General features: G+C 46.9%; 1 protein-coding gene across 2 annotated transcripts in view; it reads right to left on the minus strand.

Annotated features, from left to right (window-relative positions):
* LOC130361590 (guanylate cyclase soluble subunit beta-2-like) overlaps positions 1-25962 on the minus strand; it is a 96841-nt gene that overhangs the window by 15542 nt on the left and 55337 nt on the right. For both annotated transcript variants that reach the window (XM_056564792.1, XM_056564793.1), the window contains 3 exons: positions 21878-22026; positions 19918-20064; positions 17973-18127 (listed from right to left, as the gene is read on the minus strand). In XM_056564792.1, coding sequence (XP_056420767.1) covers positions 17973-18127; positions 19918-20064; positions 21878-22026 — 451 coding nt within the window. The remainder of the gene's footprint in view (positions 1-17972; positions 18128-19917; positions 20065-21877; positions 22027-25962) is intronic.

Raw genomic sequence — 25962 nt, forward strand, 5'->3', positions numbered from 1 at the left:
TGTTACTAACATGCTACACCATTGATTTTGTAGGTTCTTACGGTTCTATGCATTTTTCTGAAAATGGCACTGTTACGCCGAGCGCTCCGGGTCCCCGCTCCTCCCCGGAGCGCTCGCAACATCCTCGCTACTGCAGCGCCCCGGTCAGATCTACTGACCGGGTGCGCTGCGATACCGCCCCCAGCCGGGATGCGATTCGCGATGCGGGTGGCGCCCGCTCGCGATGCGCACCCCGGCTCCCGTACCTGACTCGCTCTCCGTCGGTCCTGTCCCGGCGCGCGCGGCCCCGCTCCCTAGGGCGCGCGCGCGCCGGGTCTCTGCGATTTAAAGGGCCACTGCGCCACTGATTGGCGCAGTTGGTCTAATTAGTGTGTTCACCTGTGCACTCCCTATGTATACCTCACTTCCCCTGCACTCCCTCGCCGGATCTTGTTGCCATTGTGCCAGTGAAAGCGTTTCCTAGTGTGTTCCTAGCCTGTGTTCCAGACCTCCTGCCGTTGCCCCTGACTACGATCCTTGCTGCCTGCCCCGACCTTCTGCTACGTCCGACCTTGCTCTTGTCTACTCCCTTGTACCGCGCCTATCTTCAGCAGTCAGAGAGGTTGAGCCGTTGCTAGTGGATACGACCTGGTTACTACCGCCACTGCAAGACCATCCCGCTTTGCGGCGGGCTCTGGTGAATACCAGTAGTAACTTAGAACCGGTCCACTAGCACGGTCCACGCCAATCCCTCTCTGGCACAGAGGATCCACCTCCTGCCAGCCGAATCGCGACAGTAGATCCGGCCATGGATCCCGCTGAAGTTCCATTGCCAGTTGTCGCCGACCTCACCACGGTGGTCACCCAGCAGTCGCAACAGATAGCGCAACAAGACCACCAGCTGTCTCAACTGACCGTGATGCTACAGCAGCTACTACCACAGCTTCAGCAATCATCTCCTCCGCCAGCTCCTGCACCTCCTCCGCAGCGAGTGGCCGCTTCCGGCCTACGACTATCCTTGCCGGATAAATTTGATGGGGACTCTAAGTTTTGCCGTGGCTTTCTTTCGCAATGTTCCCTGCACTTGGAGATGATGTCGGACCAGTTTCCTACTGAAAGGTCTAAGGTGGCTTTCGTAGTCAGCCTTCTGTCTGGGAAAGCTCTGTCATGGGCCACACCGCTCTGGGACCGCAATGACCCCGTCACTGCCTCTGTACACTCCTTCTTCTCGGAAATTCGAAGTGTCTTTGAGGAACCTGCCCGAGCCTCTTCTGCTGAGACTGCCCTGCTGAACCTGGTCCAGGGTAATTCTTCCGTTGGCGAGTACGCCATCCAATTCCGTACTCTTGCTTCCGAATTATCCTGGAATAATGAGGCCCTCTGCGCGACCTTTAAAAAAGGCCTATCCAGCAACATTAAAGATGTTCTGGCCGCACGAGAAATTCCTGCTAACCTGCATGAACTCATTCATCTAGCCACTCGCATTGACATGCGTTTTTCCGAAAGGCGTCAGGAGCTCCGCCAGGATATGGACTTTGTTCGCACGAGGCGTTTTTTCTCCCCGGCTCCTCTCTCCTCTGGTCCTCTGCAATCCGTTCCTGTGCCTCCCGCCATGGAGGCTATGCAAGTTGACCGGTCTCGCTTGACACCTCAAGAGAGGACACGACGCCACATGGAGAATCTTTGCCTGTACTGTGCCGGTACCGAACACTTCCTGAAGGATTGTCCTATCCGTCCTCCCCGCCTGGAAAGACGTACGCTGACTCCGCACAAAGGTGAGACAGTTCTTGATGTCAACTCTGCTTCTCCACGCCTTACTGTGCCTGTGCGGTTATCTGCCTCTACCTTCTCCTTCTCTACTATGGCCTTCTTGGATTCCGGATCTGCAGGAAATTTTATTTTGGCCTCTCTCATCAACAGGTTCAACATCCCGGTGACCAGTCTCGCCAGACCCCTCTACATCAATTGTGTTAACAATGAAAGATTGGACTGTACCGTGCGTTATCGCACGGAGCCCCTCCTAATGTGCATCGGACCTCATCACGAAAAAATTGAGTTTTTAGTCCTCTCCAATTGCACTTCCGAAATTCTCCTTGGACTACCGTGGCTTCAACGCCATTCCCCAACCCTTGATTGGTCCACAGGAGAGATCAAGAGCTGGGGTACTTCTTGTTTCAAGGACTGTCTTCAACCGGTTCCCTGTACTCCCTGCCGTGACCCTGTGGGTCCCCCTGTAACCGGTCTCCCTAAGGCTTATATGGACTATGCTGACGTATTTTGCAAAAAACAAGCGGAGACTTTACCTCCTCACAGGCCTTATGACTGTCCTATTGACCTCCTCCCGGGCACTACTCCACCCCGGGGCAGAATTTATCCTCTGTCCGCCCCAGAGACTCTTGCTATGTCTGAATACATCCAGGAATATTAAAAAAAGGGGTTTATCCGCAAATCCTCCTCTCCTGCCGGAGCTGGATTTTTCTTTGTGTCCAAAAAAGATGGCTCCCTACGTCCTTGCATTGATTACCGCGGACTTAATAAAATCACGGTAAAGAACCGCTACCCCCTACCTCTTATCTCAGAACTCTTTGATCGCCTTCAAGGTGCCCACATCTTTACCAAACTGGACTTAAGAGGTGCTTATAATCTCATCCGCATCAGGGAAGGGGACGAATGGAAAACTGCATTTAACACCAGAGATGGACACTTTGAGTATCTAGTCATGCCCTTTGGCCTGTGCAACGCCCCTGCCGTCTTCCAAGACTTTGTTAATGAAATTTTTCGTGATCTCTTATATTTCTGTGTTGTTGTGTATCTGGACGATATTCTGATTTTTTCTGCCAACTTAGAAGAACATCGCCAGCATGTCCGCATGGTTCTTCAGAGACTTCGAGACAATCAACTTTATGCCAAAATGGAGAAATGTCTGTTTGAATGTCAATCTCTTCCTTTCCTAGGATACTTGGTCTCTGGCCAGGGACTACAAATGGACCCAGATAAACTCTCTGCCGTCTTAGATTGGCCACACCCCTCCGGACTCCGTGCTATCCAACGTTTTTTGGGGTTCGCCAATTATTACAGACAATTTATTCCACATTTTTCCACTATTGTGGCTCCTATCGTGGCTTTAACCAAGAAGAATGCCAATCCTAAGTCCTGGTCTCCCCAAGCGGAAGACGCATTTAAACGGCTCAAGTCTGCCTTTTCTTCTGCTCCCGTGCTCTCCAGACCTGATCCATCTAAACCCTTCCTATTGGAGGTTGATGCCTCCTCAGTGGGAGCTGGAGCGGTCCTTCTACAAAAAAATTCTTCCGGGCATGCTGTTACTTGTGGTTTTTTTTCTAGGACCTTCTCTCCGGCGGAGAGGAACTACTCCATCGGGGATCGAGAACTACTGGCCATTAAATTGGCACTTGAGGAATGGAGGCATCTGCTGGAGGGATCAAAATTTCCAGTTATCATTTACACCGATCACAAGAATCTCTCCTATCTCCAGTCTGCCCAACGGCTGAATCCTCGCCAGGCCAGGTGGTCGTTGTTCTTTGCCCGTTTTAACTTTGAAATTCATTTTCGCCCTGCCGACAAGAACATTAGGGCCGATGCTCTCTCTCGTTCCTCGGATGCCTCGGAAGTAGAGGTCTCTCCGCAACACATCATTCCTCCTGACTGTCTGATCTCCACTTCTCCAGTCTCCATCAGGCAAACTCCTCCAGGGAAGACCTTCGTTTCTCCACGCCAACGTCTCGGGATTCTCAAATGGGGTCACTCCTCCCACCTCGCAGGCCATGCGGGCATCAAAAAGTCCTTGCAACTCATCTCTCGTTTCTATTGGTGGCCGACTCTGGAGACGGATGTTGTTGATTTTGTGCGGGCCTGTACTGTCTGTGCCCGGGATAAGACTCCTCGCCAGAAGCCTGCTGGTCTCCTTCATCCTCTGCCTGTCCCCGAACAGCCTTGGTCTCTGATTGGTATGGACTTTATTACAGACTTACCCCCATCCCGTGGCAACACTGTTGTTTGGGTGGTCGTTGATCGATTTTCCAAGATGGCACATTTTATTCCTCTTCCTGGTCTTCCTTCAGCGCCTTAGTTGGCAAAACAATTTTTTGTACACATTTTTCGTCTTCACGGTTTGCCCACGCAGATCGTCTCGGATAGAGGCGTCCAATTCGTGTCAAAATTCTGGAGGGCTCTCTGTAAACAACTCAAGATTAAATTAAACTTCTCTTCTGCTTATCATCCTCAATCCAATGGGCAAGTAGAAAGAATTAACCAGGTCCTGGGTGACTATTTACGGCATTTTGTTTCCTCCCGCCAGGATGACTGGGCAGATCTTCTACCATGGGCCGAATTCTCGTACAACTTCAGAGTCTCTGAATCTTCTGCTAAATCCCCATTTTCGTGGTGTACGGCCGTCACCCTCTTCCCCCCCTCCCTACTCCCTTGCCCTCTGGTTTGCCCGCTGTGGATGAAGTGACTCGTGATCTTTCCACCATATGGAAAGAGACCCAAAATTCTCTTTTACAGGCTTCATCTCGCATGAAAAAGTTTGCCGATAAGAAAAGAAGAGCTTCCCCCATTTTTGATCCCGGAGACAAGGTATGGCTCTCCGCTAAATATGTCCGCTTCCGTGTCCCCAGTTACAAACTGGGACCACGCTATCTGGGTCCTTTCAAAATCTTGTGCCAGATTAATCCTGTCTCTTACAAACTTCTTCTTCCTCCTTCTCTTCGTATTCCCAATGCCTTTCATGTCTCTCTCCTTAAACCACTCATCATCAACCGTTTCTCTCCCAAACTTGTTTCTCCCACTCCTGTTTCCGGTTCTTCTGACATCTTCTCCGTGAAGGAGATACTGGCCTCCAAGACGGTCAGAGGGAAAAAAATTTTTTGGGTTGATTGGGAGGGCTGTGGTCCTGAAGAGAGATCCTGGGAACCTGAGGACAACATCCTAGACAAAAGTCTGGTCCTCAGGTTCTCAGGCTCCAAGAAGAGGGGGAGACCCAAGGGGGGGGTACTGTTACGCCGAGCACTCCGGGTCCCCGCTCCTCCCCGGAGCGCTCGCAACATCCTCGCTACTGCAGCGCCCCGGTGAGATCTACTGACCGGGTGCGCTGCGATACCGCCCCCAGCCGGGATGCGATTCGCGATGCAGGTGGCGCCCGCTCGCGATGCGCACCCCGGCTCCCGTACCTGACTCGCTCTCCGTCGGTCCTGTCCCGGCGCGCGCGGCCCCGCTCCCTAGGGCGCGCGCGCGCCGGGTCTCTGCGATTTAAAGGGCCACTGCGCCACTTATTGGCGCAGTTGATCTAATTAGTGTGTTCACCTGTGCACTCCCTATGTATACCTCACTTCCCCTGCACTCCCTCGCCGGATCTTGTTGCCATTGTGCCAGTGAAAGCGTTTCCTAGTGTGTTCCTAGCCTGTGTTCCAGACCTCCTGCCGTTGCCCCTGACTACGATCCTTGCTGCCTGCCCCGACCTTCTGCTACGTCCGACCTTGCTCTTGTCTACTCCCTTGTACCGCGCCTATCTTCAGCAGTCAGAGAGGTTGAGCCGTTGCTAGTGGATACGACCTGGTTACTACCGCCGCTGCAAGACCATCCCGCTTTGCGGCGGGCTCTGGTGAATACCAGTAGTAACTTAGAACCGGTCCACTAGCACGGTCCACGCCAATCCCTCTCTGGCACAGAGGATCCACCTCCTGCCAGCCGAATCGCGACAGGCACCACTACTGTCCATGGTTTGTGTGTGGTATTGCGACTAGACCATTATTCATTTGGTGATGAAAACAAAGCAATACAAAGCAAAATGAAATATATATTGGGGTGCATTTCAGAAAGATAATGGGATGCTGTTTGGATGGGCCATTCCCAAGGTCAAGTAATAAGGAAGGGCAAAAGCACTCTACAAATAATGCCCAATTGTACAGTGTATTGGTAAGTATAATATGTAGGCAAGTGTATAAAATTAGATAGGCAAATTACATACAGAAACCAATATCTCGATTCAAAGGTCAATTGGTATTCTCAAAGCAGTCCATTAAATATTGTTAGGATTCGGCAGGCTGGACCGTACCGGTGGACCGGTTCTAAGTTGCTACTGGTATTGACCAGAGCCCGCCGCAAAGCGGGATGGTCTTGCTGCGGCGGTAGCAACCAGGTCATATCCACCGGTAACGGCTCAACCTCGCTGACTGCTGAGAGTGGCGTGGGACAGGAGGACTAGACAGAGGCGAGGTCAGACGTAGCAGAAGGTCAAGGCAGGAGGCAAGGTTCGTAGTCAAGGGTAACGGCGGAAGGTCTGGTAACACTGGTAAGGCTATCACAGAAACGCTTTCACTAGGCACAAGGCAACAAGATCCGGCAATGCAGGGAAGGGGAAGTGAGGTAATATAGGCCTGGAGCAGGTGAGCTAATTACACTGATTGGGCCAGGCACCAATTAGCGGTGCGCTGGCCCTTTAAATCTTAGAGAGCTGGCGCCCGCGTGCCCTAGAGAGCGGAGCCGCGTGCGCCAGGACGTGACAGCCGGGGACCGGGACAGGTAAGTAGATTGGGATGCGATCCGCGAGCGGGCGCGTCCCGCTATACGGATCGCATCCCCGCCAGCGGGTCTGACCGGGCGCTGCAGGGAGGAGAACGCCGCGAGCGCTCCGGGGAGGAGCAGGGACCCAGAGCGCTCGGCGTAACAGTACCCCCCCCCCGTTAGGACTCCCCCTCTTTTTGTCTGCTAGTCCCTTCATACGAGACAAGGCCATTGGGAGCGACTCTTGAGTTTCCTTCCAGATGAAAGAGAAGTCCTGGGTAACTTCATCAACGGCAGGCAATCCAGAAGAAGTGGGAATGGGGAGGGGGGGCAGAGGGTGAAGCTTGCCACGGGGCAGAGTGTTACCAGGAAGGGGGCTATGAGGAGGCAAGATCTCAGCTTGCTTTTTGCCGAAAATATCAGAAAAATCCTGGTAAGCCTTGGGAGGGACCGGTATGGGTGGAACCTCAGGAGTTAGACAAGTGGGAGCAGATGTGAGGCATCGTTTGTGACAAGAAGAACCCCAATTTTTGACCTCCCCGGTGGTCCAGTCAAGGGTAGGAGAATGACGTTGGAGCCATGGCAGACCGAGGAGGACTTCAGAGGTGCAGTTGGGCAGAACAAAAAATGCAATTTTTTTGTGATGCAGTCCAATGCTCATAAGCAGGGGTTCTGTGCGGTAACGCACAGTGCAGTCCAATTTGACTCCATTGACAGAAGAAATGTAGAGCGGCTTGACGAGACGCGTTACTGGGATACTGAACCTATTAACGAAAGAGGCCAAAATAAAATTTCCTGCAGAACCAGAGTCCAAGAAGGCCACAGCTGAGAAGGAGGAGTTGGCAGAAGGAGAAATCCGCACGGGCACATTGAGATGTGGAGAAGCAGAATTCACACCAAGAGACTCCACTCCCACGTGAACTGGGTGCGTGCGTGCGTTTCCCAGATGCGGAGGATGAATAGGGCAGTCCACTAGGAAATGTTCGGTACTAGCGCAGTGCAGGCATACATTTTTATCTCTGCGACGAGACCTCTCTTCATGGGTCAGGCGAGACCGATCCACTTGCATAGCCTCCTCGGCGGGAGGCACAGGGGTAGATTGCAAAGGATTCCGGGAGAGAGGTGCCCAGAGATCAAGGTCCTTTTCCTGGCGGAGCTGCTGGTGTCTTTCAGAAAAACGCATGTCGATGCGGGTGACCAAATGGATAAGTTCAGACAGGTTAGCAGGAATTTCTCGTGCGGCCAGTACATCTTTGATGTTGCTGGATAAGCCTTTCTTGAAGGTCGTGCAGAGGGCCTCGTTGTTCCAGGCTAGCTCAGAGGCGAGGGTACGAAACTAGATGGCGTATTTGCCTACAGAAGAACTTCCTTGGACTAGGTTCAGCAAAGCAGACTCGGCAGAGGAGGCCGGGGCTGACTCCTCGAAGACACTACGGTCTTCAGCGAATAAGGACTGGACAGTGGCTGTGGCAGGATCATTGCGGTCCCAGAGAGGTGTGGCCCATGACAAGGCCTTTCCAGACAGAAGACTAACTACGAAAGCCACCTTAGACCGTTCTGTGGGAAATTGGTCCGACAACATCTCCAAGTGTAGGGAACATTGAGACAGGAAACCACGGCAGAGTTTAGAGTCCCCATCAAATTTGTCCAGCAAAGACAAGCAGAGGCTAGGAGCGGCCACTCGCTGCGGAGGAGGTGCAGGAGCTGGCGGAGGTGATGGTTGCTGCTGTAGAGGCAGAAGCTGCTGTAGCATGGCGGACAACTGTGACAGCTGTTGTCCTTGTTGGGCGACCACGGTGGCGAGGTCAGCGAGACTTGGCAGTTGCACCTCAGCGGGATCCATGGCCGGATCTACTGTCAGGATTCGGCAGGCTGGAGGTGGATCCTCTGTGTCAGCGAGGGATTGGCGTGGACCGTACTGGTGGACCGGTTCTAAGTTGCTACTGGTATTCACCAGAGCCTGCCGCAAAGCGGGATGGTCTTACTGCGGTGGTAGCAACCAGGTCGTATCCACCGGTAACGGCTAAACCTTGCTGACTGCTGAGAGTGGCGTGGGACAGGAGGACTAGACAGAGGCGAGGTCAGACGTAGCAGAAGGTCAAGGCAGGCGGCAAGGTTCGTAGTCAAGGGTAACGGCAGAAGGTCTGGTAACACTGGTAAGGCGATCACAGAAGCGCTTTCACTAGGCACAAGGCAACAAGATTTGGCAAAGCAGGGAAGGGGAAGTGAGGTAATATAGGCCTGGAGCTGGTGAGCTAATTACACTGATTGGGCCAGGCACCAATTAGCGGTGCACTGGCCCTTTAAATCTTAGAGAGCTGGCGCACGCGCGCCCTAGAGAGCGGAGCCACGCGCGCCAGGACGTGACAGCTGGGGACCGGGACAGGTAAGTAGATTGGGATGCGATTCGCGAGCGGGCACGTCCCGCTATGCGGATCGCATCCCACCCGGCAGTGTCAGTGCAGCGCTCCCGGTCAGCGGGTCTGACCGGGGCGCTGCAGAGAGGAGAACGCCGCGAGCGCTCCGGGGAGGAGCAGGGACCCGGAGTGCTCGGCGTGACAAATATAACATATATCACGAGCAAGACGATGACTTAAGGGTACAATAGTTCATAAAATGGGGCATTAAAGCTAATGGAAGAGGTCAGTATATAAAGTAGTATCCTATGGAAGGCACAATATATGGTATAAGATAACTACAGACCAGTAAGGGTACTAAATTGCATCAAACAACCTGATAGCATATATATGGCACACTGAGGCATGGTAAAAATAATACACAGAAAGAATGTAAACAGTTACTCATCTTGTTATAACTGGCAGAAAAATCACAAACATAATAGATAAAGGCCCTCATTTACTAAGAAAATTGGGTTGTAAGTCTATCTTGCTTTCTTACCCGACTGCTTTTTTCCCCTGGTATTTATTATTATGTTGCATCTTGTTTGTCACACGTGCGTTTTGTTGGTTTTGGTTTCCAACTCCTCTGAGCTGTCGGGAAAAAATCCACAACAATTCAACAAATTCGGGTTGGAAACCTTTATAAATACGTGGGAAAGCTCAGAAATGTCGGGTTACGCCCCTTTTTCGGGTTTGGGAGAATCCACATCGGGTCCGTCGGGAAAAAATGTTGCATTGTGTCGCAAACTGGCGCACCATGTCTGCGACATGGCGCAGACAAAGATGCGACAAAAAAAACAGACAAAAGAAGTCGGGTTTAGAATAGTAAATGAGGGCCAAAATGGGTGAAGTTTGAGGTGTATGTAGTATTGCTATGGATAAAGTGCTTAGTGGTGTGGGAAAAAGTAATAGTAAGATGACACAAAGAGGGAAGAGGAGGAAATGCAAAGTCTACTAGAGTTATTCCCATATGGGGGGAATCAAACGCTTGCAGCACTGGAAGATGTGTAAGGTGCATATAATGCTGGGAGTGTGGCGTGATGTAGTTAAGTGAGTTCAAATCTGTAGTGGCTTTGATGTACAAGTCACTTTTGGTACATGTTTCTGTGGCGTCAACCGGTGGCGCATTGTGTAAACTGTCCCAAGAAGCTGCATGTGTGCCATTTAGCTTTACATTTCCTCCCTTTTCCTCTTTATAGTTTTATATTGGAAAATAACTTTGTAGAAATCACTACACTCCAAAATAACGAGGTCCAAAACATCTCAGAGTAGTGATAAATAAGGTTTTATCCAAGTAAAAATACAATAACACGTTTCAGCGATAAAACCCCTCTTCAGATTGGTAATAGCACTATGGTGTATAGAGTTATGGTATACAATGTATAAATAAACAGCAATGTATAAAGCACATTTACAATAGTAAAAAAAACTAAAAAAATACATTTCATGTCACTTCCCCTATCTTGTCTTTGGTACCCCTTATGTGAGTTACACCAGAGGTAACTGGCTTCTTTAGCAGCCCAGGATTGTGACAATCCAATCAAATTAAATGAAACTTAAAAAAGAATGACTGGATAAAAAGAACCTCCTAAATACCGTATGCTCTACCACTACAGGAGGATCGACCTTGGGCAAGAACAATACTGATGCTAACAATGTTGGTGATTAACAATATGAAGTCTTTATTTTTCAAACTAGAAAAATTGTCCTAGAAGAATAGTACCACCTTCATAGCACATTTCTAAATATTCATCTTTCTGGAAGGATTATTTCAAAGGGGTACTCCGCTGGAAAATTTATTTTTTTTAGATCAACTGGTGCCAGAAAGTTAAACAGATTTGTAAATTACTAATTAAAAACCTTAATCCTTCCAGTACTTATCAGCTGCTGTTGTCACGATGCCGGCTGGCAGGTAGTGGATCCTCTGTGCCAGAGAGGGATTGGCATGGACCGTGCTAGTGGATCGGTTCTAAGCCACTACTGGTTTTCACCAGAGCCCGCCGCAAAGCGGGATGGTCTTGCTGCGGCGGTAGTGACCAGGTCGTATCCACTAGCAACGGCTCAACCTCTCTGGCTGCTGAAGATAGGCGCGGTACAAGGGAGTAGACAGAAGCAAGGTCGGACGTAGCAGAAGGTCGGGGCAGGCAGCAAGGATCGTAGTCAGGGGCAACGGCAGGAGGTCTGGAACACAGGCTAGGAACACACAAGGAACGCTTTCACTGGCACAATGGCAACAAGATCCGGCAAGGAAGTGCAGGGGAAGTGAGGTGATATAGGGAAGTGCACAGGTGAAGACACTAATTGGAATCACTGCGCCAATCAGCGGCGCAGTGGCCCTTTAAATCGCAAAGACCCGGCGCGCGCGCGCCCTAGGGAGCGGGGCCGCGCGCGCCGGGACAGGACCGAGGGAGAGCGAGTCAGGTACGGGAGCCGGGGTGCGCATCGCGAGCGGGCGCTACCCGCATCGCGAATCGCATCCCGGCTGGCAGCGGAATCGCAGCGCCCCGGGTCAGTGGATCTGACCGGAGCGCTGCAGCGGGGAGAGTGAAGCGAGCGCTCCGGGGAGGAGCGGGGACCCGGAGCGCTCGGCGTAACAGTACCCCCCCCCTTGGGTCTCCCCCTCTTCTTAGAGCCTGAGAACCTGAGGAGCAGACTTTTGTCTAGGATGTTGTCCTCAGGTTCCCAGGATCTCTCTTCAGGACCACAACCCTCCCAGTCCACTAAAAAAAAAGTTTTCCCTCTGACCTTTTTGGAAGCTAAGATCTCTTTGACAGAGAAGATGTCCGAGGAGCCGGAAACAGGAGTGGGAGGAACAGATTTGGGAGAAAAACGGTTGAGGATGAGTGGTTTGAGAAGAGAGACGTGAAAGGCATTAGGGATACGAAGAGAAGGAGGAAGAAGAAGTTTATAAGAGACAGGATTAATTTGACACAAAATTTTGAAAGGACCAAGATAGCGTGGTCCCAACTTGTAGCTAGGGACACGGAAGCGGACATATTTAGCGGAGAGCCATACCTTGTCTCCAGGGGAAAAAACGGGAGGAGCTCTTCTTTTCTTATCCGCGAACTTCTTCATGCGTGATGAAGCCTGTAAGAGAGAATTTTGGGTCTCTCTCCATATGATGGAAAGGTCACGAGAAATTTCATCCACAGCGGGCAGACCAGAGGGCAAGGGGGTAGGGAGGGGGGGAAGAGGGTGACGGCCGTACACCACGAAAAATGGGGATTTGGAGGAAGATTCAGAGACCCTGAAGTTATACGAGAATTCGGCCCATGGAAGGAGATCTGCCCAGTCATCCTGGCGGGAGGAAACAAAATGTCGCAAATAATCACCCAAGATCTGGTTAATTCTTTCTACTTGTCCATTGGACTGGGGATGATATGCAGAAGAAAAATTTAATTTAATCTTGAGTTGTTTACAGAGAGCCCTCCAGAATTTAGACACGAATTGGACGCCTCTATCCGAGACAATCTGCGTAGGCAACCCGTGAAGACGAAAAATGTGTACAAAAAATTGTTTAGCCAACTGAGGCGCAGAAGGAAGACCAGGAAGAGGGATGAAATGTGCCATTTTGGAGAATCGATCAACGACCACCCAAATAACAGTGTTGCCACGGGAAGGGGGTAAATCAGTAATAAAATCCATACCAATCAGAGACCAAGGCTGTTCGGGGACAGGCAGGGGATGAAGAAAACCAGCGGGCTTCTGGCGAGGAGTCTTATCCCGGGCACAGATAGTGCAGGCTCGCACAAAGTCCACAACATCCGTCTCCAGAGTCGGCCACCAATAGAAGCGGGAGATGAGTTGCACAGATTTCTTGATGCCCGCATGACCTGCGAGATGGGAGGAGTGACCCCATTTGAGGATTCCGAGGCGTCGGCGTGGAGAAACAAAGGTCTTTCCTGGAGGAGTTTGCCTGATGGAGGCAGGAGAAGTGGAGATCAGGCAGTCAGGTGGAATGATGTGTTGCGGAGAGAGTTCAACTTCTGAGGCATCCGAGGAACGAGAGAGAGCATCGGCCCTAATGTTCTTATCGGCAGGACGAAAGTGAATCTCAAAATTAAATCGGGCAAAGAACAGAGACCACCGGGCCTGGCGAGGATTCAGCCGTTGGGCAGACTGGAGGTAGGAGAGGTTCTTGTGGTCGGTGTAGATAATAACAGGAAAACTTGATCCCTCCAGCAGATGCCTCCATTCCTCAAGTGCTAATTTAATGGCTAGAAGCTCTCGATCCCCGATGGAGTAGTTCCTCTCCGCTGGAGAGAAGGTCCTAGAGAAAAAACCACAAGTGACAGCATGCCCGGAAGAATTTTTTTGTAGAAGAACAGCTCCAGCTCCCACTGAGGAGGCATCAACCTCCAATAGGAAGGGTTTGGAAGGGTCAGGTCTGGAGAGCACGGGAGCCGAAGAAAAGGCAGACTTGAGTCGTTTAAAGGCGTCTTCTGCTAGAGGAGGCCAAGACTTGGGATCAGCATTTTTTTTGGTTAAAGCCACGATAGGAGCCACAACGGTAGAAAAATGTGGAATAAATTGCCTGTAATAATTGGCGAACCCCAAAAAGCGTTGGATAGCACGGAGTCCGGAGGGGCGTGGCCAATCTAAGACGGCAGAGAGTTTGTCTGGATCCATCTGTAGTCCCTGGCCAGAGACCAAATATCCTAGAAAAGGAAGAGATTGGCATTCAAACAGACATTTCTCAATTTTGGCATAGAGTTGATTGTCACGAAGTCTCTGAAGAACCATACGGACATGCTGGCGGTGTTCTTCTAGATTGGCAGAAAAAATTAGGATATCGTCCAGATATACAACAACACAGGAGTATAACAGATCACGAAAAATTTCATTAACAAAGTCTTGGAAGACGGCAGGGGCGTTGCACAGGCCAAAGGGCATGACCAGATACTCAAAGTGTCCATCTCTGGTGTTAAATGCCGTTTTCCACTCATCCCCCTCTCTGATGCGGATGAGGTTATAGGCGCCTCTTAAGTCCAATTTAGTAAAGATGTGGGCACCTTGGAGGCGATCAAAGAGTTCAGAGATGAGGGGTAAGGGGTAGCGGTTCTTAACCGTGATTTTATTAAGACCGCGGTAGTCAATGCAAGGACGTAGGGAGCCATCTTTTTTGGACACAAAGAAAAATCCGGCTCCGGCAGGAGAGGAGGATTTACGGATAAAGCCCTTTTTTAGATTCTCCTGGACGTATTCAGACATGGCAAGAGTCTCTGGGGCAGAGAGAGGATAAATTCTGCCCCGGGGTGGAGTAGTGCCCGGGAGGAGGTCGATAGGACAATCATAAGGCCTGTGAGGAGGTAGAGTCTCAGCTTGTTTTTTGCAGAAAACATCCGCGAAGTCCATATAGGCCTTAGGGAGACCGGTTACTGGAGGAACCACAGAGTTACGGCAAGGGTTACTGGGAACCGGTTTTAGACAGTTCTTGGAACAAGAGGACCCCCAACTCTTGATCTCCCCAGTGGACCAATCCAGGGTTGGGGAATGAAGTTGAAGCCAGGGAAGTCCAAGGAGAATTTCCGAGGTGCAATTGGGGAGGACCAAAAGTTCAATCCTCTCGTGATGAGATCCGATGCTCATAAGAAGGGGCTCCGTGCGGAAACGTATGGTACAGTCCAATCTTTCATTGTTTACACAATTGATGTAAAGGGGTCTGGCGAGACTGGTCACTGGGATGTTGAACTTGTTGACGAGAGAGGCCAAAATAAAATTTCCTGCAGATCCAGAGTCCAAGAAGGCCACAGTAGAGAAGGAGAAGGCAGAGGCAGACATCCGCACAGGCACAGTAAGACGTGGAGAAGCAGAGTAGACATCAAGGACTGTCTCACCTTTGTGCGGAGTCAGCGTACGTCTTTCCAGGCGGGGAGGACGGATAGGACAATCCCTCAGGAAGTGTTCGGTACTAGCACAGTACAGGCAGAGGTTCTCCATACGGCGTCGTGTCCTCTCTTGAGGTGTCAGGCGAGACCGGTCGACCTGCATAGCCTCCACGGCGGGAGGCACAGGAACAGATTGCAGGGGACCAGAGGAGAGAGGAGCCGAGGAGAAGAAACGCCTCGTGCGAACAGAGTCCATATCTTGGCGGAGTTCCTGACGCCTTTCGGAAAAACGCATGTCAATGCGAGTGGCTAGGTGAATAAGTTCATGTAGATTAGCAGGAATTTCTCGTGCGGCCAGAACATCTTTAATGTTGCTGGATAGGCCTTTTTTAAAGGTCGCGCAGAGGGCCTCATTATTCCAGGATAATTCTGAAGCAAGAGTACGGAATTGTACGGCATACTCGCCAACGGAAGAATTACCCTGGACCAGGTTCAACAGGGCAGTCTCAGCAGAAGAGGCTCGGGCAGGTTCCTCAAAGACACTTCGGATTTCCGAGAAGAAGGAGTGTACAGAGGCAGTGACGGGGTCATTGCGGTCCCAGAGCGGTGTGGCCCAAGACAGGGCTTTTCCAGACAGAAGGCTGACTACGAAAGCCACCTTAGACCTTTCAGTGGGAAACAGGTCCGACATCATCTCCAGATGCAGGGAACATTGGGAAAGAAAGCCACGGCAAAACTTAGAGTCCCCATCAAATTTATCCGGCAAGGATAGGCGTAGACCAGGAGCGGCCACTCGCTGCGGAGGAGGTGCAGGAGCCGGTGGAGGAGATGACTGCTGAAGCTGTGGTAGTAACTGCTGTAGCATAACGGTCAGTTGAGACAGCTGTTGGCCTTGTTGCGCTATCTGTTGTGACTGCTGGGCGACCACCGTGGTAAGGTCAGCGACAACTGGCAGAGGAACTTCAGCGGGATCCATGGCCGGATCTACTGTCACGATGCCGGCTGGCAGGTAGTGGATCCTCTGTGCCAGAGAGGGATTGGCGTGGACCGTGCTAGTGGATCGGTTCTAAGCCACTACTGGTTTTCACCAGAGCCCGCCGCAAAGCGGGATGGTCTTGCTGCGGCGGTAGTGACCAGGTCGTATCCACTAGCAACGGCTCAACCTCTCTGGCTGCTGAAGATAGGCGCGGTACAAGGGAGTAGACAGAAGCAAGGTCGGACGTAGCAGAAGGTCGGGGCAGGCAGCAAGGATCGTAGTCAGGGGCAACGGCAGGAGGTCTGGAACACAGGCTAGGAACACACAAGGAACGCTTTCACTGGCACAATGGCAACAAGATCCGGCAAGGAAGTGCAGGGGAAGTGAGGTGATATAGGGAAGTGCACAGGTGAAGACACTAATTGGAATCACTGCGCCAATCAGCGGCGCAGTGGCCCTTTAAATCGCAAAGACCCGGCGCGCGCGCGCCCTAGGGAGCGGGGCCGCGCGCGCCGGGACAGGACCGAGGGAGAGCGAGTCAGGTACGGGAGCCGGGGTGCGCATCGCGAGCGGGCGCTACCCGCATCGCGAATCGCATCCCGGCTGGCAGCGGAATCGCAGCGCCCCGGGTCAGTGGATCTGACCGGAGCGCTGCAGCGGGGAGAGTGAAGCGAGCGCTCCGGGGAGGAGCGGGGACCCGGAGCGCTCGGCGTAACAGCTGTATGCTCCACAGGAAGTTCTTTTTTTTATTTCCTTTCTGTCTGACCACAGTGCTCTCTGCTGGCACCTCTGTCCATTTTTGGAACTGTCCAGAGTAGAAGAAAATCCTCATAGCAAGCCTATCTAGAATGCTAGACACTCTCAGACGGTAAGTGACCAGAGTTGACTAAATTTTTTAAATGGACATGCTCCCCCAACTTTCAAAAAAAGTTTGGTTTGCGACAAACAGGTTCTCCGCGAACTGACAATGCAATAAGTCTCAAAACATGTGTGTAACACTGAGCTCTAAAACAACTTAACTACATTTCTAGGTTACCCTAGTAGTGTTATACAGGGCATTAAAGTGGTTTTAAGGCTAAGTTAATGTCAAGATTTCGGCAACAAAGAAGAGTACAAAGAAGAATAGGCCAAAATCCCTTAACATTGGTATAAAAGGCCTATTGCAAGTTATCACAAATGTTTTTCAAACAAAAACAGAGTGGTATCCAGCTTCCAGTCAATTGACAGTTAAAAAAGCAATTACTCCATATTAAAATCACACAAAAAAAAAAATTTCACTAAAAAGAAAAGTGAATCTCCACTGCGTTTTGAGCTGAAGATAGCTCCTAATCACGCCATGATCTTCAGCTCGAAACAAGATGGCATTTTCTTTTACTTTCTAGAGGATAGCTTCATATGGGATGCAGCCCATTGCCATCCATGCTTCCCAACTGATACCCGGTGCCCTGTTCACACTGATAGGGACCTGGCCCGCGTTTTTTTTTTTTTTTTTTCATGACAAATGCTTGTTTGCTATTATTACTGCCAAATGTAGCCAACCCAGTTACTTTGTTTAAGGGGACAATTCCTTTTTCACATGGGTGATATAGCTTTGAATACGTCTTTATCTATAATAAAAGGTGCATTTTGTGTTTCCAGTATTGTCTTATTTTTAAGAAGAAATTGGCTGAGGGCTTTAAGGGGTAAAATAATTATTTTTTTAATCAACTGGTGCCAGAAAGTTAAAAAGATTTGTAAATTACTTCTAATTAAATATCTTAATCCTTCCAGTACTTATCAGCTGCTATATGCTCCAAAGGAAGTCCTTTTCTTCTTGAATTTCTTTTTCTGTCTGACCACAGTGCTCTCTGCTGACACCTCTGTCTGTCTCAGAAACTGTCCAGAGTAGGAGCAAATCCCAATAGCAAATCTCTCCTGCTCTGGACATTTCCTGACATGGACAGAGGTGTCAGTAGAGAGCACTGGGGTCAGACAAAAAATAAATTTAAAAAGAAAAGAACTTTCTTTGAAGCATACAACAGCTAATAAGTACTGGAAGGATTAAGATTTTTAAATAGAAGTAACTTACAAATCTGTTTAACTTTTGGCACCAGTTGATATTCCTCATCATTTTAAATATCTTAATAAAATAATTAGCAGTTGATGGGGATTTTGTGTTACCACAATTATTTACTGTATTAATATATGGAAACAATGATCCATCCTCAGGAGTGTACAGTATGAAAATGGCTAATACATTTATTCTAAAATTATGAGAATGGAGTTTACCTGTAGGCATCTGGGCTTAGATGAATTTTATTAGGAACACCATGACTTTCCATCCTAGAAGCTGTGTTCACGGTGTCCCCAAACAAACAATAGCGAGGCATCTTCTCTCCTACAACTCCAGCTAACACTGGGCCAGTATGTAACCCTACTCGGATCTGTAAGATAAAAGATTACTACACTGTTTAAAAAAAATAAAAAAAAGAAGCTATTTCCAGGTCATCACTAATATCACATATGAAAACAAAGGGTGTTTTACTTACTTGCTACCTAAACCCTAGTTCATGGCTATGATTTCTACTGGTGATGGAAAACATGCATAAAACTGCTGTATGCAAGTTGAAAATGATGCAAGAAAGAAAGCAATCATGAAGCCATTATTTTACATTAAATTTACACTATAAATATTTGTTTTATTCACTTTTAAATAAAACCTTTAATCACAAGATTCCCCAAGTCCTTCATTAGTCTACTATTCTTTACTTAGTTTGAAAAATTGAGCCTTCTGTCTACCTAGATTATACTTACCCATATTGAACTAGGCCCAGTCCCCATAGACCTGAAATATGCCCAACATTGCCTATTACTGATGCCTTGTACTTTGTAACACAGTAACAAAACTTCAGATTACTCTGCATGTTCTGTCAGTGCTAACCAGCAACATGTGAGGAAATGGATATATAAGCACTACCAGCAGAGACATAGTGGATTACATTTGTTAAATATTATTTATAATTTATAAATATTTTCACATCAATATGTACCAGGTACAAAAACAGTGGATAAAAAAGGTACGTGTTTCTGATGTATCTGTGTGTTTCTGTCATCACGTATGACTAAGGGTGCCATGCACACCAGAAATGCATAACAATTTTATCCACTATTTTTGTATCCTGCACATTTTGAGGTGAAAACAAAATGTTGAGGAGTATATCTATTATCCCTGCGCTGGACTTGCTTCTGTAGCCATGTACTCTGGATCACCATGCTACTTTGGTAACCAGTGCTAGTAGAACTTATTATAGGAATAAATGCTACTAGCACCGATTACCTACCAAAATCTAGCATCTTAAATTCCAATAAGAGTAAGATAATAGATGCTGCCCAGTTCTGGATTGTGGATTCCCAGACCAATTACTTTTTTCCAGTAGGTTACATTTCTGTGCTTCAGTACAGAATGGCATAACACCAGGAGACATTAACAAAAACACTTTCCATGTTGAGTTTCAGGGCTATAACAATTGATTTCCAACCCCTTGGGGGTTTCTCCCTGCGGGGAAATACCTCAACTAAATACACATCCTAAATTTTTACTTTATTGTTATAGATTAAAAAGGGATAAGGGGCAGTGGAGTACCCCCTTAAGAAATATTCCAGTGTCTTCAAAACCTTCATATCATGCAGAGCAATGAAAAAATGAAAAAAAAAATATGCTTATCTACCACTGGTCCCTTACAGGTCCCACTGCAGCTCCTGTTCAGCATCTTCTGTTCCCCTAATACTCATATCTTCTTCCTGCTCAAAGACAAGTGGCCAAAGCAGGACCTGCCCAATCACTAGCCACGGCGGTGTTCCATCTCAGCCAGTGATGGGCTTAATAGGCAGGTCCTGCTCTGACCTCATCTCAGAAGCAGGGAAATGAGATTAGCTTTGGGGAGCTGAATTTGAGCTGCAGCAGGACATGTGGGGGACTAGGATTAGGCAAGTATTTTTTTTTTCTCCATTTATCTACAGCTCCAGCATTATCTGAAGATTTTGGGGACACTGGAATATTTTAGTCCTGGAAAACCATTTAGCATTAGATTCTTACAATTAAAGTTACATTTCCAATTGCTTAATAAAATTCTGCCCAAGAACATTTTATTCATATTATCCTGTATTTCATAAAATGTTCTCTTTCTAAGTATTTATTGTGTATACTAAGTACAGTACTAGAATAAAGGCTTACCTGAATAGGATTTCCAGTGACTGGATTCTTCACTTCTCTTGCCATAAGTATCATTCCCAAAGCAAAGTTTGCAACTCTTTCAGCATGTGTAGAAACAGGAACGGGTACGCCGCCCACAACCATGTATGCATCACCTATAGTCTCCACCTTTAACATAAAGGGAATTATTGTAGAACTTACAAGGGATGTTTAAGGAAAAGCATAGTGGCTTAGTAGTAGTTGGCCTTAAAGTGTGTATGTGAGATAGGAAATTAGGTTGGGAGCCCCGATGGTGGCATTGGCTGATGTGGATGGTTGCTATTAGAGATGAGCGAACTTACAGTAAATTCGATTCGTCACGAACTTCTCGGCTCGGCAGTTGATGACTTTTCCTGCATAAATTAGTTCATCTTTCAGGTGCTCCGGTGGGCTGGAAAAGGTGGACACAGTTCTAGGAGACTCTTTCCTAAGACTATATCCACCTTTTCCAGCCCACCGGAGCACCGGAAAGCTGAACTAATTTATGCAGGAAAAGTCAGCAACCGCCGAGCCGAGAAGTCTGTGACGAATCGAATTTACTGTAAGTTCGCTCATCTCTAGTTGCTATCTCTGTATAATGCTGCAGAATATTTTGGCATAATATATATATATATATATATATATATATATATATATATATATATATACATATATAACAGGAAATTCCAAACAGGCACCTTGTACAATTGAAAGGATACCTCATTCAAAATATAATTAACATTTTCACATAAATTAGTAAAGCATTAAAACATATATATACAGTTTCATTTTTCGAGAAAATGCCTTCTTTTTTTATTTTTAAATGCTTTGGTGTCCTTCAATCAAGCTATAGCATTGTCTGTAAGTGTTCAGAAGCTCTGTACTCACTGAAAAACTATGACAACAATACTTGAAGGACCAGATTACACAAAGCAGACACTTTTTCATGTACATTATTCAGGGATTGTGATGTTATATGTTCTTTTATAATATGGCTTAAATAAAGACCATGGGGGAGATTTATCAAATCCTATTGGTGCAGTTGCTCATAGCAAATAGATTGTTTCTTAAATGTTTGCAAAAGTCCTGTGAAAAATGAAAGAAGCAATCTTATTGGTTGCTATGGGCAACTGCTTCACTGTTCTTTTACATAGGGTTTGCTAAACTCACCCAATGTTGGACAAATCTTTTTTTTTTATGACAACTACACTGACCCCCCGACCTACGATGGCCCCGACATACGATCATTTCAACATACAATGGCCTCTCAGAGGCCATCGCATGTTGAAGGCAGGATCAACATACGATGCTTTTGTATGTTGGGGCCATCATATAAATGGCTATCCAGCAGCGCAGACTGCTTCAGCTGCCACCGGATAGCCGTTTACGGTGCCCCGTCTGGTCCGCTGACGATCACTTACCTGTCCTCGGGGCTCCGGCGCGTCCTCTTCGGGATCCCTGCATCGTCGGCGCTCTCCATCGTCGTCATCATGTCTCTGCACACGCCGTCCCGTCATCCAATAGGAGCGGCGTGCGTAGCGACGTGATGGCAGCGACGGAGAGCAAGGATGCTGGGGAAGCAGAGGACTTGCCGGAGCGTCGGGGACACCCCTGGGAGGAGGCGACAGCGATGGAAGGCGACATCCAGGGCAGCGGTGACGAGCAGTGACGGTCCGGAGCGGCGGGGACACGTGAGTACAACCTCCAATACCAGTGGTCTTCAACCTGCGGACCTCCAGATGTTGCAAAACTACAACTCCCACCACTGTCCTATACTTTCCATTGCATGGATCCCTCAACATACGATGGTTTCAACAAACGATGGTCCATTTGGAACGGATTACCATCGTATGTTGAGGGACCACTGTACAAAAATACTTTGTGTGAAAGACAGAACCTGCCAGGACATACATATTTATCTCTTTACTTCCTACATTTTATTCATATTTAGATGAACCAATACCTTATAAACATCGTGCACAGTGGTTAATCTGTCGAATCGGAGATACATAGAATTTAACATAGAGACAATCTGGATCGGTTCACACTGAGCGCAAATGTTGGTAAACGTGACCACATCACTAAATAGTATTGTGCATTCTTTGAATTCACCTGAAAAATAGAACATTAGAAGTTGATTTTATCATCTGCACAATTCATCTTCTCTGTATAAATATAATAAAATACTACAAATACTTCTGAAATATTTTATATAAGGGATTAGGTTTCAGATATCTACTCTTGTATAATAATACATCAGCAAAGCTTATATGGCTTCTGTTTTTAAAACTATAACTCAGTTTATGACATAGCAGACACAGGCCAGGGAACATTGGGGGAGATTTATCAAAACCTGTGTAGAGGGATAGTGGTGCAGTTGCCAATAGCAACCAATCAGATTGCTTCTTTAATTTTTCACAGGCCTTTTAAAAAATAAAAATCTGATTGGTTGCTATGGGCAACTGCACCATTCTTCCTCTACACAGGTTTTGACAAATCTCCCCCATTGTACTAGGACTAGAACAACAAAAAAACGGAACCTGACTACATTTTATGAAACTTTTACTTTAAAGGAGTAGTCCGCTGCTCAGCGTTTGGAATAAACTGTTCCGAACGGTGGAGCCGGCGCCGGGAGCTTGTGACATCATAGCCCCGCCCCCTCATGCCGTCATGCCCCACACCCTCAATGCAAGTCTATGGGAGGGGGAGGGCCAGCTGCCATATCTAAATGATAACATGGTATTTCTGGAAAATGTGGATTTGAAACTTTCCTTCAGTTAGTCACAAGCTAGAGACCAGACTGGGTTTTTCACACAGAGGAAATCGTGTTGCCTTGTCCATGAGTCATCACTTGTCCATGACTCAAGACTGGTTAGTATATGAAAAAAGGAAAGAGATGCGCTCCTAGTGTAATATGTCAGAATAGGTGAGCCCCTTAGGAAACCAAGTGTAAGGCTTACCGGAGGGCGTTGTGCTGAGGGCACAACACCTATGCAGGCATGTAGAATCACTCAATGGACGTGAGGTCAGCTGCTCCAGGATCCCCTCTGAGTGTCCTAGACGCTCAGTATCAAGGTAAGATTCAAAATGTGTGACCCATAATCCGGGGCACAGAAAATGGGGATTTGTTTCCAAAGCGCTTCTCCTCCGGTTAGTAAGTGGTAAGTCCAGGCAGAAAGATTCTTAAGTATATAAGGAATTTATTGCAACACTTAATTTCGAGCCTTATGCCAGGCTCTTCCTCAGGCATATAAAATACACTGCAAATGTTCAAGGTTAAAAAGCCCGGTTCAAATCTGCATCCGGGTGAAAGGTCATGCATAACCCAATTTAAAATATCATAAAATAAAGATCATAAAGAAAAACAATAAAGATAATGAAACACATAAACATTCTCATTAAAACATATAATCTATAAAATAAGGCGCAATACATTTGTTGTGGCAGCGCTGGAGGCTCGTAAACTCGCCGCTCATCACGGAGCTGCAGGTTACTGATACGCGTGCGCTACTATGTAGCGACTTGTAAACAAATGGAGAGGCTTCAAACACATGGCTCTAAATCAATAGAGCGCATGCGCTAGAATTGGTAAACAAAGGGGAATGTCAGACCGAGCTGTCATACAGCTACAAGGTAAAGAACACTGTGATAAGAGGACGGAGTTGCCGTTCGCAACAGTGTTCATTCTATGGTGGAGAAGAATTTCGCCTCTAAGCGCGATCTTATTATAACATGAAGAGAACAGCATAATTACATATATATAATAGGAATGATAGGGAATGCTTAAAAATCAGCACAGGCAAATGAAACAGAAATGGATTGTTTCTCTTTCTTTCATTATGAGAAAAATTATTGATATATAAAAAATAATAATTTAATTGAATTAAATATAATTTAATTTAATTTTGTGCGACCACAGCACATGAGGGGCTTTAGTATCGGGGCTCCATGATACAGGGCCAGCAACATAATTGGACCTGGGCAAGCAGCATAATTGTCATAAGGCAAGGAACACAAATAAAAAATAAAATAATAATAATAATTAATAATAATAAAAAGGAGCATGCTTATGAGAGATTGGCTACATAAAAGTTGCAGACTCAGCTTACATGGACTAATCATGAAGAGACCACACCATTGTCCCACATTGGGGACCTGTCCTTAAAGGAAGTTACCACATGAAAAATGAATAGAATGAATGAAAAAGACCCCCGAAGAGGGACAATTAGGAGAACAGTGAAGCAGTAAATGTGATGTTATAATCACATGTCATTCTTGAAAGGGGTATTAGATATTCATTAATGTGTATAATGGTTAGGATCTCAGAAAAAAACAAAGGAGGCCTGTTACAAAAATATATAAGGTACATGTAAAAACCGGTGAAAGATTATAAAAGGGGATCAGTGATAGATATAAAACAGCAGTGTACTTGTGGGCTCATAGTACCGTTTCCACTGTTTCATTAAGCCCCTTTGGGCTACCGTGGAAACGGTACTATGAGCCCACAAGTACACTGCTGTTTTATATCTATCACTGATCCCCTTTTATAATCTTTCACCGGTTTTTACATGTACCTTATATATTTTTGTAACAGGCCTCCTTTGGTTTTTTCTGAGATCCTAACCATTATACACATTAATGAATATCTAATACCCCTTTCAGGAATGACATGTGATTATAACATCACATTTACTGCTTCACTGTTCTCCTAATTGTCCCTCTTCGGGGGTCTTTTTCATTCATTCTATTCATTTTTCATGTGGTAACTTCCTTTAAGGACAGGTCCCCAATGTGGGACAATGGTGTGGTCTCTTCATGATTTGTCCATGTAAGCTGAGTCTGCAACTTTTATGTAGCCAATCTCTCATATTAATGAGAAAAAAAATTTTTTGCCTCATTAAGCATGCTCCTTTTTATTATTATTAATTATTATTTTTTATTTATTTTTTATTTGTGTTCCTTGCCTCATGACAATTATGCTGCTTGCCCAGGTCCAATTATGTTGCTGGCCCTGTATCACGGAGCCGCGATACTAAAGCCCCTCATGTGCTGTGGTCACACAAAATTTAATTAAATTATATTTAATTACGGTAAATTAAATTTTTTTATATATATATATATATATCAATAATTTTTCTCATAATGAAAGAAAGAGAAACAATCCATTTCTGTTTCATTTGCCTGTGCTGATTTTTAAGCATTCCCTATCATTCCTATTATATATATGTAATTATGCTGTTCGCTTCATGTTATAATAAGATTGCGCTTAGAGGCGAAATTCTTCTCCACCATAGAATGAACACTGTTGCGAACGGCAACTCTGTCCTCTTATCACAGTGTTCTTTACCTTGTAGCTGTATGACAGCTCGGTCTGACATTCCCCTTTGTTTACCAATTCTAGCGCATGCGCTCTATTGATTTAGAGCCATGTGTTTGAAGCCTCTCCATTTGTTTACAAGTCGCTACATAGTAGCGCACGCGTATCAGTAACCTGCAGCTCCGTGATGAGCGGCGAGTTTACGAGCCTCCAGCGCTGCCACAACAAATGTATTGCGCCTTATTTTATAGATTATATGTTTTAATGAGAATGTTTATGTGTTTCATTATCTTTATTGTTTTTCTTTATGATCTTTATTTTATGATATTTTAAATTGGGTTATGCATGACCTTTCACCCGGATTCAGATTGGAACCGGGCTTTTTAACCTTGAACATTTGCAGTGTATTTTATATGCCTGAGGAAGAGCCTGGCATAAGGCTCGAAACTAAGTGTTGCAATAAATTCCTTATATACTTAAGAATCTTTCTGCCTGGACTTACTACTTACTAACCGGAGGAGAATCAAATCCCCATTTTCTGTGTCCCGGATTATGGGTCACACATTTTGAATCTTATCAAGACTGGTTAGTGTCCCAGTAGGTATGGGGACCCCTAGTGGTGGGTTTTTAGGAGATGTTTTCGGCCAACACTTCCTTTATTTTGTCTCTGCACAGAGAGACACAATCAATAGCTGCAGGAAATACAGCATTTTTTTCACACAAAAATATGC

The sequence above is a fragment of the Hyla sarda genome, chromosome 3, assembly GCF_029499605.1.
Source record: "Hyla sarda isolate aHylSar1 chromosome 3, aHylSar1.hap1, whole genome shotgun sequence".
NCBI classification, from domain to species: Eukaryota; Metazoa; Chordata; class Amphibia; order Anura; family Hylidae; genus Hyla; species Hyla sarda.